The following is a 13,744-nucleotide window of genomic DNA, read 5'->3' as shown; positions in this document are numbered from 1 at the left end:
GAACTTTGGAAGTCGATTATATCGCAACGGTGCGGAATTTAAAAAATACGCAAAATAAGTTTTGTGCGGGACAGTCCACACACGCTCTGTGATGTGGTTTGGTGAAGATCGGGCAAAATTTGAAGGAGAAATAGCGAAAAAACGCTTTTCGACAAAATTCAAAATGGCGGAAAATCTAGTTAGACGGAAATGGGCGGGGCCTATATCAGCAGATGCGGAATGACCCAAGGAATCCAGGGAAAAAAGAATTTTGAATGTAGCCCTTACGGTTCAAAAGTTATGGACCAAAACGTAAGGATGGCTGTTATAGCGCCACCATCTGGTCAACTAGTGTAATTTTCCCGCACAGAGTAAAAGGTGACTCTGTAAACCTAGCTACAAAGTTTGGTAATAGCAGGTCATACGGTGTCTGAGCTAGAGCTAATTTAATGCCAACGATTTTGAAACCCCATTCAAGTGAATGGGGAAAAAAATCGTACGTTAACGCCAATATCGCGAAAACCGGCAAACGAAACCCTTAGCAATCCAAATGCACACGATTCCTCAATGAGCCGCACGTTTTGATGTCTCCCATGTCTGTGTAGTGTGAAAACTGTAGGAGAAATGGTGAAGCAAACTTTTGGATAGAAGAAAAAAAATAATAAAATTAAGTATGAGAGATTCTAAGATTGTGCTTGCCTATCTGCAAGCACAATAATAATTGCTTTTATCTCGGAAACGGAAGGTGCGATCCTGATTCCGGGCCTCGTTCAGCTAATTTTCCACCCCGAGTCCAACGCCGCCATCCGTGAGTCTCTACGAGTTACGGTTGCGGAGATACGTTACTGTAGCGCCCCCCATAGGCAAACAATAGCGCCCCCTACACGCCAAATTACACTTTCTTTTCTGAAATCAGCTCAGAAGTGTCAAGTGTCATACAAGAAGGAAGGCTGGCCATAATTCCAATGAATCAGCACTTCCTGCCGCCCTTCAAAATAAAACAATTTAGAAGGGACAGGTTCTGAATGCTGCTATAGCGCCCCCTAGAGGCGAAATGACAAAATATTTCTCCTATAGGCTCAGAGTACATCCTTCCACACCTGGACCAAGTTTGGTTCACATCGGACGATCTTTGTGAAATAGGCCCCACCCACAGAACTTTGGAAGTCGATTATATCGCAACGGTGCGGAATTTAAAAAATACGCAAAATAAGTTTTGTGCGGGACAGTCCACACACGCTCTGTGATGTGGTTTGGTGAAGATCGGGCAAAATTTGAAGGAGAAATAGCGAAAAAACGCTTTTCGACAAAATTCAAAATGGCGGAAAATCTAGTTAGACGGAAATGGGCGGGGCCTATATCAGCAGATGCGGAATGACCCAAGGAATCCAGGGAAAAAAGAATTTTGAATGTAGCCCTTACGGTTCAAAAGTTATGGACCAAAACGTAAGGATGGCTGTTATAGCGCCACCATCTGGTCAACTAGTGTAATTTTCCCGCACAGAGTAAAAGGTGACTCTGTAAACCTAGCTACAAAGTTTGGTAATAGCAGGTCATACGGTGTCTGAGCTAGAGCTAATTTAATGCCAACGATTTTGAAACCCCATTCAAGTGAATGGGGAAAAAAATCGTACGTTAACGCCAATATCGCGAAAACCGGCAAACGAAACCCTTAGCAATCCAAATGCACACGATTCCTCAATGAGCCGCACGTTTTGATGTCTCCCATGTCTGTGTAGTGTGAAAACTGTAGGAGAAATGGTGAAGCAAACTTTTGGATAGAAGAAAAAAAATAATAAAATTAAGTATGAGAGATTCTAAGATTGTGCTTGCCTATCTGCAAGCACAATAATAATTGCTTTTATCTCGGAAACGGAAGGTGCGATCCTGATTCCGGGCCTCGTTCAGCTAATTTTCCACCCCGAGTCCAACGCCGCCATCCGTGAGTCTCTACGAGTTACGGTTGCGGAGATACGTTACTGTAGCGCCCCCCATAGGCAAACAATAGCGCCCCCTACACGCCAAATTACACTTTCTTTTCTGAAATCAGCTCAGAAGTGTCAAGTGTCATACAAGAAGGAAGGCTGGCCATAATTCCAATGAATCAGCACTTCCTGCCGCCCTTCAAAATAAAACAATTTAGAAGGGACAGGTTCTGAATGCTGCTATAGCGCCCCCTAGAGGCGAAATGACAAAATATTTCTCCTATAGGCTCAGAGTACATCCTTCCACACCTGGACCAAGTTTGGTTCACATCGGACGATCTTTGTGAAATAGGCCCCACCCACAGAACTTTGGAAGTCGATTATATCGCAACGGTGCGGAATTTAAAAAATACGCAAAATAAGTTTTGTGCGGGACAGTCCACACACGCTCTGTGATGTGGTTTGGTGAAGATCGGGCAAAATTTGAAGGAGAAATAGCGAAAAAACGCTTTTCGACAAAATTCAAAATGGCGGAAAATCTAGTTAGACGGAAATGGGCGGGGCCTATATCAGCAGATGCGGAATGACCCAAGGAATCCAGGGAAAAAAGAATTTTGAATGTAGCCCTTACGGTTCAAAAGTTATGGACCAAAACGTAAGGATGGCTGTTATAGCGCCACCATCTGGTCAACTAGTGTAATTTTCCCGCACAGAGTAAAAGGTGACTCTGTAAACCTAGCTACAAAGTTTGGTAATAGCAGGTCATACGGTGTCTGAGCTAGAGCTAATTTAATGCCAACGATTTTGAAACCCCATTCAAGTGAATGGGGAAAAAAATCGTACGTTAACGCCAATATCGCGAAAACCGGCAAACGAAACCCTTAGCAATCCAAATGCACACGATTCCTCAATGAGCCGCACGTTTTGATGTCTCCCATGTCTGTGTAGTGTGAAAACTGTAGGAGAAATGGTGAAGCAAACTTTTGGATAGAAGAAAAAAAATAATAAAATTAAGTATGAGAGATTCTAAGATTGTGCTTGCCTATCTGCAAGCACAATAATAATTGCTTTTATCTCGGAAACGGAAGGTGCGATCCTGATTCCGGGCCTCGTTCAGCTAATTTTCCACCCCGAGTCCAACGCCGCCATCCGTGAGTCTCTACGAGTTACGGTTGCGGAGATACGTTACTGTAGCGCCCCCCATAGGCAAACAATAGCGCCCCCTACACGCCAAATTACACTTTCTTTTCTGAAATCAGCTCAGAAGTGTCAAGTGTCATACAAGAAGGAAGGCTGGCCATAATTCCAATGAATCAGCACTTCCTGCCGCCCTTCAAAATAAAACAATTTAGAAGGGACAGGTTCTGAATGCTGCTATAGCGCCCCCTAGAGGCGAAATGACAAAATATTTCTCCTATAGGCTCAGAGTACATCCTTCCACACCTGGACCAAGTTTGGTTCACATCGGACGATCTTTGTGAAATAGGCCCCACCCACAGAACTTTGGAAGTCGATTATATCGCAACGGTGCGGAATTTAAAAAATACGCAAAATAAGTTTTGTGCGGGACAGTCCACACACGCTCTGTGATGTGGTTTGGTGAAGATCGGGCAAAATTTGAAGGAGAAATAGCGAAAAAACGCTTTTCGACAAAATTCAAAATGGCGGAAAATCTAGTTAGACGGAAATGGGCGGGGCCTATATCAGCAGATGCGGAATGACCCAAGGAATCCAGGGAAAAAAGAATTTTGAATGTAGCCCTTACGGTTCAAAAGTTATGGACCAAAACGTAAGGATGGCTGTTATAGCGCCACCATCTGGTCAACTAGTGTAATTTTCCCGCACAGAGTAAAAGGTGACTCTGTAAACCTAGCTACAAAGTTTGGTAATAGCAGGTCATACGGTGTCTGAGCTAGAGCTAATTTAATGCCAACGATTTTGAAACCCCATTCAAGTGAATGGGGAAAAAAATCGTACGTTAACGCCAATATCGCGAAAACCGGCAAACGAAACCCTTAGCAATCCAAATGCACACGATTCCTCAATGAGCCGCACGTTTTGATGTCTCCCATGTCTGTGTAGTGTGAAAACTGTAGGAGAAATGGTGAAGCAAACTTTTGGATAGAAGAAAAAAAATAATAAAATTAAGTATGAGAGATTCTAAGATTGTGCTTGCCTATCTGCAAGCACAATAATAATTGCTTTTATCTCGGAAACGGAAGGTGCGATCCTGATTCCGGGCCTCGTTCAGCTAATTTTCCACCCCGAGTCCAACGCCGCCATCCGTGAGTCTCTACGAGTTACGGTTGCGGAGATACTTTACTGTAGCGCCCCCCATAGGCAAACAATAGCGCCCCCTACACGCCAAATTACACTTTCTTTTCTGAAATCAGCTCAGAAGTGTCAAGTGTCATACAAGAAGGAAGGCTGGCCATAATTCCAATGAATCAGCACTTCCTGCCGCCCTTCAAAATAAAACAATTTAGAAGGGACAGGTTCTGAATGCTGCTATAGCGCCCCCTAGAGGCGAAATGACAAAATATTTCTCCTATAGGCTCAGAGTACATCCTTCCACACCTGGACCAAGTTTGGTTCACATCGGACGATCTTTGTGAAATAGGCCCCACCCACAGAACTTTGGAAGTCGATTATATCGCAACGGTGCGGAATTTAAAAAATACGCAAAATAAGTTTTGTGCGGGACAGTCCACACACGCTCTGTGATGTGGTTTGGTGAAGATCGGGCAAAATTTGAAGGAGAAATAGCGAAAAAACGCTTTTCGACAAAATTCAAAATGGCGGAAAATCTAGTTAGACGGAAATGGGCGGGGCCTATATCAGCAGATGCGGAATGACCCAAGGAATCCAGGGAAAAAAGAATTTTGAATGTAGCCCTTACGGTTCAAAAGTTATGGACCAAAACGTAAGGATGGCTGTTATAGCGCCACCATCTGGTCAACTAGTGTAATTTTCCCGCACAGAGTAAAAGGTGACTCTGTAAACCTAGCTACAAAGTTTGGTAATAGCAGGTCATACGGTGTCTGAGCTAGAGCTAATTTAATGCCAACGATTTTGAAACCCCATTCAAGTGAATGGGGAAAAAAATCGTACGTTAACGCCAATATCGCGAAAACCGGCAAACGAAACCCTTAGCAATCCAAATGCACACGATTCCTCAATGAGCCGCACGTTTTGATGTCTCCCATGTCTGTGTAGTGTGAAAACTGTAGGAGAAATGGTGAAGCAAACTTTTGGATAGAAGAAAAAAAATAATAAAATTAAGTATGAGAGATTCTAAGATTGTGCTTGCCTATCTGCAAGCACAATAATAATTGCTTTTATCTCGGAAACGGAAGGTGCGATCCTGATTCCGGGCCTCGTTCAGCTAATTTTCCACCCCGAGTCCAACGCCGCCATCCGTGAGTCTCTACGAGTTACGGTTGCGGAGATACGTTACTGTAGCGCCCCCCATAGGCAAACAATAGCGCCCCCTACACGCCAAATTACACTTTCTTTTCTGAAATCAGCTCAGAAGTGTCAAGTGTCATACAAGAAGGAAGGCTGGCCATAATTCCAATGAATCAGCACTTCCTGCCGCCCTTCAAAATAAAACAATTTAGAAGGGACAGGTTCTGAATGCTGCTATAGCGCCCCCTAGAGGCGAAATGACAAAATATTTCTCCTATAGGCTCAGAGTACATCCTTCCACACCTGGACCAAGTTTGGTTCACATCGGACGATCTTTGTGAAATAGGCCCCACCCACAGAACTTTGGAAGTCGATTATATCGCAACGGTGCGGAATTTAAAAAATACGCAAAATAAGTTTTGTGCGGGACAGTCCACACACGCTCTGTGATGTGGTTTGGTGAAGATCGGGCAAAATTTGAAGGAGAAATAGCGAAAAAACGCTTTTCGACAAAATTCAAAATGGCGGAAAATCTAGTTAGACGGAAATGGGCGGGGCCTATATCAGCAGATGCGGAATGACCCAAGGAATCCAGGGAAAAAAGAATTTTGAATGTAGCCCTTACGGTTCAAAAGTTATGGACCAAAACGTAAGGATGGCTGTTATAGCGCCACCATCTGGTCAACTAGTGTAATTTTCCCGCACAGAGTAAAAGGTGACTCTGTAAACCTAGCTACAAAGTTTGGTAATAGCAGGTCATACGGTGTCTGAGCTAGAGCTAATTTAATGCCAACGATTTTGAAACCCCATTCAAGTGAATGGGGAAAAAAATCGTACGTTAACGCCAATATCGCGAAAACCGGCAAACGAAACCCTTAGCAATCCAAATGCACACGATTCCTCAATGAGCCGCACGTTTTGATGTCTCCCATGTCTGTGTAGTGTGAAAACTGTAGGAGAAATGGTGAAGCAAACTTTTGGATAGAAGAAAAAAAATAATAAAATTAAGTATGAGAGATTCTAAGATTGTGCTTGCCTATCTGCAAGCACAATAATAATTGCTTTTATCTCGGAAACGGAAGGTGCGATCCTGATTCCGGGCCTCGTTCAGCTAATTTTCCACCCCGAGTCCAACGCCGCCATCCGTGAGTCTCTACGAGTTACGGTTGCGGAGATACGTTACTGTAGCGCCCCCCATAGGCAAACAATAGCGCCCCCTACACGCCAAATTACACTTTCTTTTCTGAAATCAGCTCAGAAGTGTCAAGTGTCATACAAGAAGGAAGGCTGGCCATAATTCCAATGAATCAGCACTTCCTGCCGCCCTTCAAAATAAAACAATTTAGAAGGGACAGGTTCTGAATGCTGCTATAGCGCCCCCTAGAGGCGAAATGACAAAATATTTCTCCTATAGGCTCAGAGTACATCCTTCCACACCTGGACCAAGTTTGGTTCACATCGGACGATCTTTGTGAAATAGGCCCCACCCACAGAACTTTGGAAGTCGATTATATCGCAACGGTGCGGAATTTAAAAAATACGCAAAATAAGTTTTGTGCGGGACAGTCCACACACGCTCTGTGATGTGGTTTGGTGAAGATCGGGCAAAATTTGAAGGAGAAATAGCGAAAAAACGCTTTTCGACAAAATTCAAAATGGCGGAAAATCTAGTTAGACGGAAATGGGCGGGGCCTATATCAGCAGATGCGGAATGACCCAAGGAATCCAGGGAAAAAAGAATTTTGAATGTAGCCCTTACGGTTCAAAAGTTATGGACCAAAACGTAAGGATGGCTGTTATAGCGCCACCATCTGGTCAACTAGTGTAATTTTCCCGCACAGAGTAAAAGGTGACTCTGTAAACCTAGCTACAAAGTTTGGTAATAGCAGGTCATACGGTGTCTGAGCTAGAGCTAATTTAATGCCAACGATTTTGAAACCCCATTCAAGTGAATGGGGAAAAAAATCGTACGTTAACGCCAATATCGCGAAAACCGGCAAACGAAACCCTTAGCAATCCAAATGCACACGATTCCTCAATGAGCCGCACGTTTTGATGTCTCCCATGTCTGTGTAGTGTGAAAACTGTAGGAGAAATGGTGAAGCAAACTTTTGGATAGAAGAAAAAAAATAATAAAATTAAGTATGAGAGATTCTAAGATTGTGCTTGCCTATCTGCAAGCACAATAATAATTGCTTTTATCTCGGAAACGGAAGGTGCGATCCTGATTCCGGGCCTCGTTCAGCTAATTTTCCACCCCGAGTCCAACGCCGCCATCCGTGAGTCTCTACGAGTTACGGTTGCGGAGATACGTTACTGTAGCGCCCCCCATAGGCAAACAATAGCGCCCCCTACACGCCAAATTACACTTTCTTTTCTGAAATCAGCTCAGAAGTGTCAAGTGTCATACAAGAAGGAAGGCTGGCCATAATTCCAATGAATCAGCACTTCCTGCCGCCCTTCAAAATAAAACAATTTAGAAGGGACAGGTTCTGAATGCTGCTATAGCGCCCCCTAGAGGCGAAATGACAAAATATTTCTCCTATAGGCTCAGAGTACATCCTTCCACACCTGGACCAAGTTTGGTTCACATCGGACGATCTTTGTGAAATAGGCCCCACCCACAGAACTTTGGAAGTCGATTATATCGCAACGGTGCGGAATTTAAAAAATACGCAAAATAAGTTTTGTGCGGGACAGTCCACACACGCTCTGTGATGTGGTTTGGTGAAGATCGGGCAAAATTTGAAGGAGAAATAGCGAAAAAACGCTTTTCGACAAAATTCAAAATGGCGGAAAATCTAGTTAGACGGAAATGGGCGGGGCCTATATCAGCAGATGCGGAATGACCCAAGGAATCCAGGGAAAAAAGAATTTTGAATGTAGCCCTTACGGTTCAAAAGTTATGGACCAAAACGTAAGGATGGCTGTTATAGCGCCACCATCTGGTCAACTAGTGTAATTTTCCCGCACAGAGTAAAAGGTGACTCTGTAAACCTAGCTACAAAGTTTGGTAATAGCAGGTCATACGGTGTCTGAGCTAGAGCTAATTTAATGCCAACGATTTTGAAACCCCATTCAAGTGAATGGGGAAAAAAATCGTACGTTAACGCCAATATCGCGAAAACCGGCAAACGAAACCCTTAGCAATCCAAATGCACACGATTCCTCAATGAGCCGCACGTTTTGATGTCTCCCATGTCTGTGTAGTGTGAAAACTGTAGGAGAAATGGTGAAGCAAACTTTTGGATAGAAGAAAAAAAATAATAAAATTAAGTATGAGAGATTCTAAGATTGTGCTTGCCTATCTGCAAGCACAATAACTAGAACGGGCTAAATTTGCTGAAGCAAATTTGATTGTGCTTGCTCCCCCGTGACGCTCCGCCCCCCTTGCACCGCCCCTGCCTTAGACCCCGCCCTCCCATCCACTATCAATACAGCCCCAATCGGCAATGTGTAGCTAGGACGTGTTTAGGCCGTTGCATGGGTGTATTAACTGGATGCTATGGTGTTTTCGGCTCATCGGTATAGGGCATTCGTAGATCGTTGCTAGGGTGTACTAAGTAGTTGTGGGCGGGAAATGGGCGGGCCTTTGTGAGTACAAGCGGGAGGAGCCAAGGAAACCAGGGCAGAAAGAATTTTGATCGTAGAAGCTATGGTTCCAAACTTACAAACCAAAACGTAAAGAGGGCAGCTATAGCGCCACCGTGAGGTCAATTGGTATCATTTTTTAGGCCAGATTAGAAGAGTACTCTATGAACCTATGTACCCAATTTGGGAACAGTCGCTCTTACAGTTTGTGAGATCCAGCTACTGAATGCTGCTATAGCGCCCCCTATAGGCGAAATGACACCATTTTATTTTTATCAGCTCAGAGTACATATGTGCATACCTGGACCAAGTTTGGTTCGGATCGGACAACGTGGTCCAGAGTTATGGCGGTTTTTGTGAAGTAGGCCCCACCCACCCCCGCCCCCTACAGGCCAAATGACACTTTCTTTTGTGAAATCAGCTCAGAAGTGTCAAGTGTCATACAAGAAGGAAGGCTGGCCATAATTCCAATGAATCAGCACTTCCTGCCGCCCTTCAAAATAAAACAATTTAGAAGGGACAGGTTCTGAATGCTGCTATAGCGCCCCCTAAAGGCGAAATGACAAAATATTTCTCCTATAGGCTCAGAGTACATCCTTCCACACCTGGACCAAGTTTGGTTCGCATCGGACGATCTTTGTGAAATAGGCCCCACCCACAGAAATTTTGAGGTCGATTATATCGCAACGGTGGGGAATTTAAAAAAAACGCAAAATAAGTTTTGTGCGGGACAGTCCACACACGCTCTGTGATGTGGTTTGGTGAAGATCGGGCGAAATTTGAAGGAGAAATAGCGAAAAAACGCTTTTCGACAAAATTCAAAATGGCGGAAAATCTAGTTAGACGGAAATGGGCGGGGCCTATATCAGCAGATGCGGAATGACCCAAGGAATCCAGGGAAAAAAGAATTTTGAATGTAGCCCTTACGGTTCAAAAGTTATGGACCAAAACGTAAGGACGGCTGTTATAGCGCCACCATCTGGTCAAATACTAAAATTTTCCCGCACAGAGTAAAAGGTGACTCTGTAAACCTACCTACAAAGTTTGGTAATAGCAGATCATAAGGTGTCTGAGCTAGAGCTAATTTAATGCCAACGATTTCGAAACCCCATTCAAGTGAATGGGAAAAAAAATCGTACGTTAACGCGAATATCGCGAAAACCGGCGAACGAAACCCTTAGCAATCCAAATGCACACGATTCCTCAATGAGCCGCACATTTTGATGTCTCTCATGTCTGTGTAGTGTGAAAACTGTAGGAGAAATGGCGAACACAACTTTTGACCAGAAGAAAACAGAATAAAGAATAAAGATAAAGAAGTATGAGAGATTCTAAGATTGTGCTTGCCTATCTGCAAGCACAATAATAAACTAGAACGGGCTAAATTTGCTGAAGCAAATTTGATTGTGCTTGCTCCCCCGTGACGCTCCGCCCCCCTTGCACCGCCCCTGCCTTAGACCCCGGCCTCCCATCAAGTATCAATACAGCCCCAATCGGCAATGTGTAGCTAGGACGTGTTTAGGCCGTTGCAAGGGTGTATTAACTGGATGCTATGGTGTTTTCGGCTCATCGGTATAGGGCATTCGTAGATCGTTGCTAGGGTGTACTAAGTAGTTGTGGGCGGGAAATGGGTGGGCCTTTGTGAGTACAAGTGGGAGGAGCCAAGGAAACCAGGGCAGAAAGAATTTTGATCGTAGAAGGTATGGTTCCAAACTTACAAACCAAAACGTAAAGAGGGCAGCTATAGCGCCACCGTGAGGTCAATTGGTAAAAAATTTTAGGCCAGATTAGAAGAGTACTCTATGAACCTATGTACCCAATTTGGGAACAGTCGCTCTTACAGTTTGTGAGATACAGCTACTGAATGCTGCTATAGCGCCCCCTATAGGCGAAATGACACCATTTTAATTTATCAGCTCAGAGTACATATGTGCATACCTGGACCAAGTTTGGTTCGGATCGGACAATGTGGTCCAGAGTTATGGCAGTTTTTGTGAAGTAGGCCCCACCCACCCCCGCCCCCTACAGGCCAAATTACACTTTCTTTTGTGAAATCAGCTCAGAAGTGTCAAGTGTCAATACAAGAAGGAAGGCTGGCCATAATTCCAATGAATCAGCACTTCCTGCCGCCCTTCAAAATAAAACTATTTAGAAGGGACAGGTTCTGAATGCTGCTATAGCGCCCCCTAGAGGCGAAATGACAAAATATTTCTCCTATAGGCTCAGAGTACATCCTTCCACACCTGGACCAAGTTTGGTTCGCATCGGACGATCTTTGTGAAATAGGCCCCACCCACAGAACTTTGGAAGTCGATTATATTGCAACGGTGCGGAATTTCAAAAATACGCAAAATAAGTTTTGTGCGGGACACTCCACACACGCTCTGTGATGTGGTTTGGTGAAGATCGGGCAAAATTTGAAGGAGAAATAGCGAAAAAACGCTTTTCGACAAAATTCAAAATGGCGGAAAATCTAGTTAGACGGAAATGGGCGGGGCCTATATCAGCAGATGCGGAATGACCCAAGGAATCCAGGTAAAAAATAATTTTGAATGTAGCCCTTAGGGTTCAAAAGTTATGGACCAAAACGTAAGGACGGCTGTTATAGCGCCACCATCTGGTCAAATAGTGGAATTTTCCCGCACAGAGTAAAATGTGACTCTGTAAACCTACCTACAAAGTTTGGTAATAGCAGGTCATACGGTGTCTGAGCTAGAGCTAATTTAATGCCAACGATTTCGAAACCCCATTCAAGTGAATGGGGAAAAAAATCGTACGTTAACGCCAATATCGCAAGATCGGGCAAAATTTGAAGGAGAAATAGCGAAAAAACGCTTTTCGACAAAATTCAAAATGGCGGAAAATCTAGTTAGACGGAAATGGGCGGGGCCTATATCAGCAGATGCGGAATGGCCCAAGGAATCCAGGGAAAAAATAATTTTGAATGTAGCCCTTACGGTTCAAAAGTTATGGACCAAAACGTAAGGAATGCTGCTATAGCGCCCCCTAGAGGCGAAATGACACAATATTTGTCGTATAGGCTCAGAGTACATCCGTCCACACCTGTACCAAGTTTGGTTAGCATCGGACGATCTTTGTGAAATAGGCCCCACCCACAGAACTTTGGAAGTCAATTATATCGCAACGGTGCGGAATTAAAAAAAAACGCAAAATAAGTTTTGTGCGGGACAGTCCACACACGCTCTGTGATGTGGTTTGGTGAAGATCGGGCAAAATTTGAAGGAGAAATAGCGAAAAAACGCTTTTCGACAAAATTCAAAATGGCGGAAAATCTAGTTATACGGAAATGGGCGGGGCCTATATCAGCAGATGCGGAATGGCCCAAGGAATCTAGGGAAAAAAGAATTTTGAATGTAGCCCTTACGGTTCAAAAGTTATGGACCAAAACGTAAGGGTGGCTGTTATAGCGCCACCATCTGGTCAAATAGTGTAATTTTCCCGCACAGAGTAAAAGGTGACTCCGTAAACCTACCTGCAAAGTTTGGTAATGGCAGGTCATACGGTGTCTGAGCTAGAGCTAATTTAATGCCAACGATTTCGAAACCCCATTCAAGTGAATGGGAAAAAAAATCGTACGTTAACGCCAATATCGCGAAACCCGGCCAACGAAACCCTTAGCAATCCAAATGCACACGATTCCTCAATGAGCCGCACGTTTTGATGTCTCCCATGTCTGTGTAGTGTGAAAACTGTAGGAGAAATGGCGAACCAAACTTTTGACCAGAAGAAAACAGAATAATAAAGATAAAGAAGTATGAGAGATTCTAAGATTGTGCTTGCCTATCTGCAAGCACAATAATAAATAAAATTAAGTATGAGAGATTCTAAGATTGTGCTTGCCTATCTGCAAGCACAATAAAAATGCCAGAGATCTGCTGTCTCATTTCTCAGTTGTGTGTCTCCATCTGTCCGTCCACCTGGGCTTCCTTCCTCCGTCCCTCCCTCCCTTCTCTCTCTCTCTCTCTCCCTCCCCCCCTTCCTTTTGGGTCCTTGCTGACAGGTGATCGTGGCCCAGATGGATGTGTATGAGAAGAGTCTGAAGCAGGCTCAGAGAGGCCTGCTGAGGAAGGTAGAGTGGGGGGAAGCCATCCTGCCACAGCCAGAGGTACTTACTGTACGTAGATGCTTTTCACATAGATCTTCAAGCCCTAAGAAATGTGGGCGTCCAGGTAGTGCAGCGGTAGATTCCCTGCCTACCAACACGAGGGTTGCAGGTTCCAGCCCCCATGTTACCTCCAGTGTTGGCCAAGTTACTTTCAAAATGTAATATACTACCGGTACATATTACTATTTGCTTTCATTTGAAAGTAATGTTACTTTACAATATTACTGTCTGTGTAGAGTAGCTTGTTACTTATTACACTACTTTTGCATGACTTTCACCAAAATAACTGCAGTAGCAGAATGACATCGCCGCCATGGAACCACCCCGAAAAATAATTTTAAACCATCTTGAAGTCAGTGTAAACTGTCCAAAATTCTAAATGTTATCCTTTTCCTTTGTTATTGTCATTATAGTGGTTATTTGCATAAAAACACACAATTTGATTAGGGAATTATTCTATTTTTATTTAAATATTTGCCTTGATTAAAAAAAAAAAAATAATTTTGTGTTACTTGACAATGTAACTGGTTACTGATGAATGAAATCCTATTGGTAATAAGTTATATTACTGAGTTCCTGCTAAAAGTAATATATTACATGTAATATGTTACTTTTATAATCAGTTACCCCCAACACTGGTTAGCTCCAGCACAGTCACAATTGGCCACGTCTGTAGGTGGGAAGCCGGAATAAGGGTATGTGTCGCACCACTAGC

The 13,744-nt window shown here is 43.7% G+C and overlaps 1 protein-coding gene across 1 annotated transcript in view; it reads left to right on the top strand.

Annotated features, from left to right (window-relative positions):
* The window catches only part of LOC310776484 (uncharacterized protein), a 106,374-nt gene that overhangs the window by 51,434 nt on the left and 41,196 nt on the right, over nt 1-13,744 (top strand). Inside the window, exon 6 of the mRNA XM_083636671.1 lies at nt 12,925-13,029. Within this exon, the coding sequence (XP_083492797.1) occupies nt 12,925-13,029 (105 nt within the window). The remainder of the gene's footprint in view (nt 1-12,924; nt 13,030-13,744) is intronic.

The sequence above is a fragment of the Poromitra crassiceps genome (genome assembly GCF_964638095.1).
Source record: "Poromitra crassiceps genome assembly, chromosome: 1".
NCBI classification, from domain to species: Eukaryota; Metazoa; Chordata; class Actinopteri; order Beryciformes; family Melamphaidae; genus Poromitra; species Poromitra crassiceps.
This window is presented reverse-complemented; position numbering and strand designations above follow the sequence as displayed.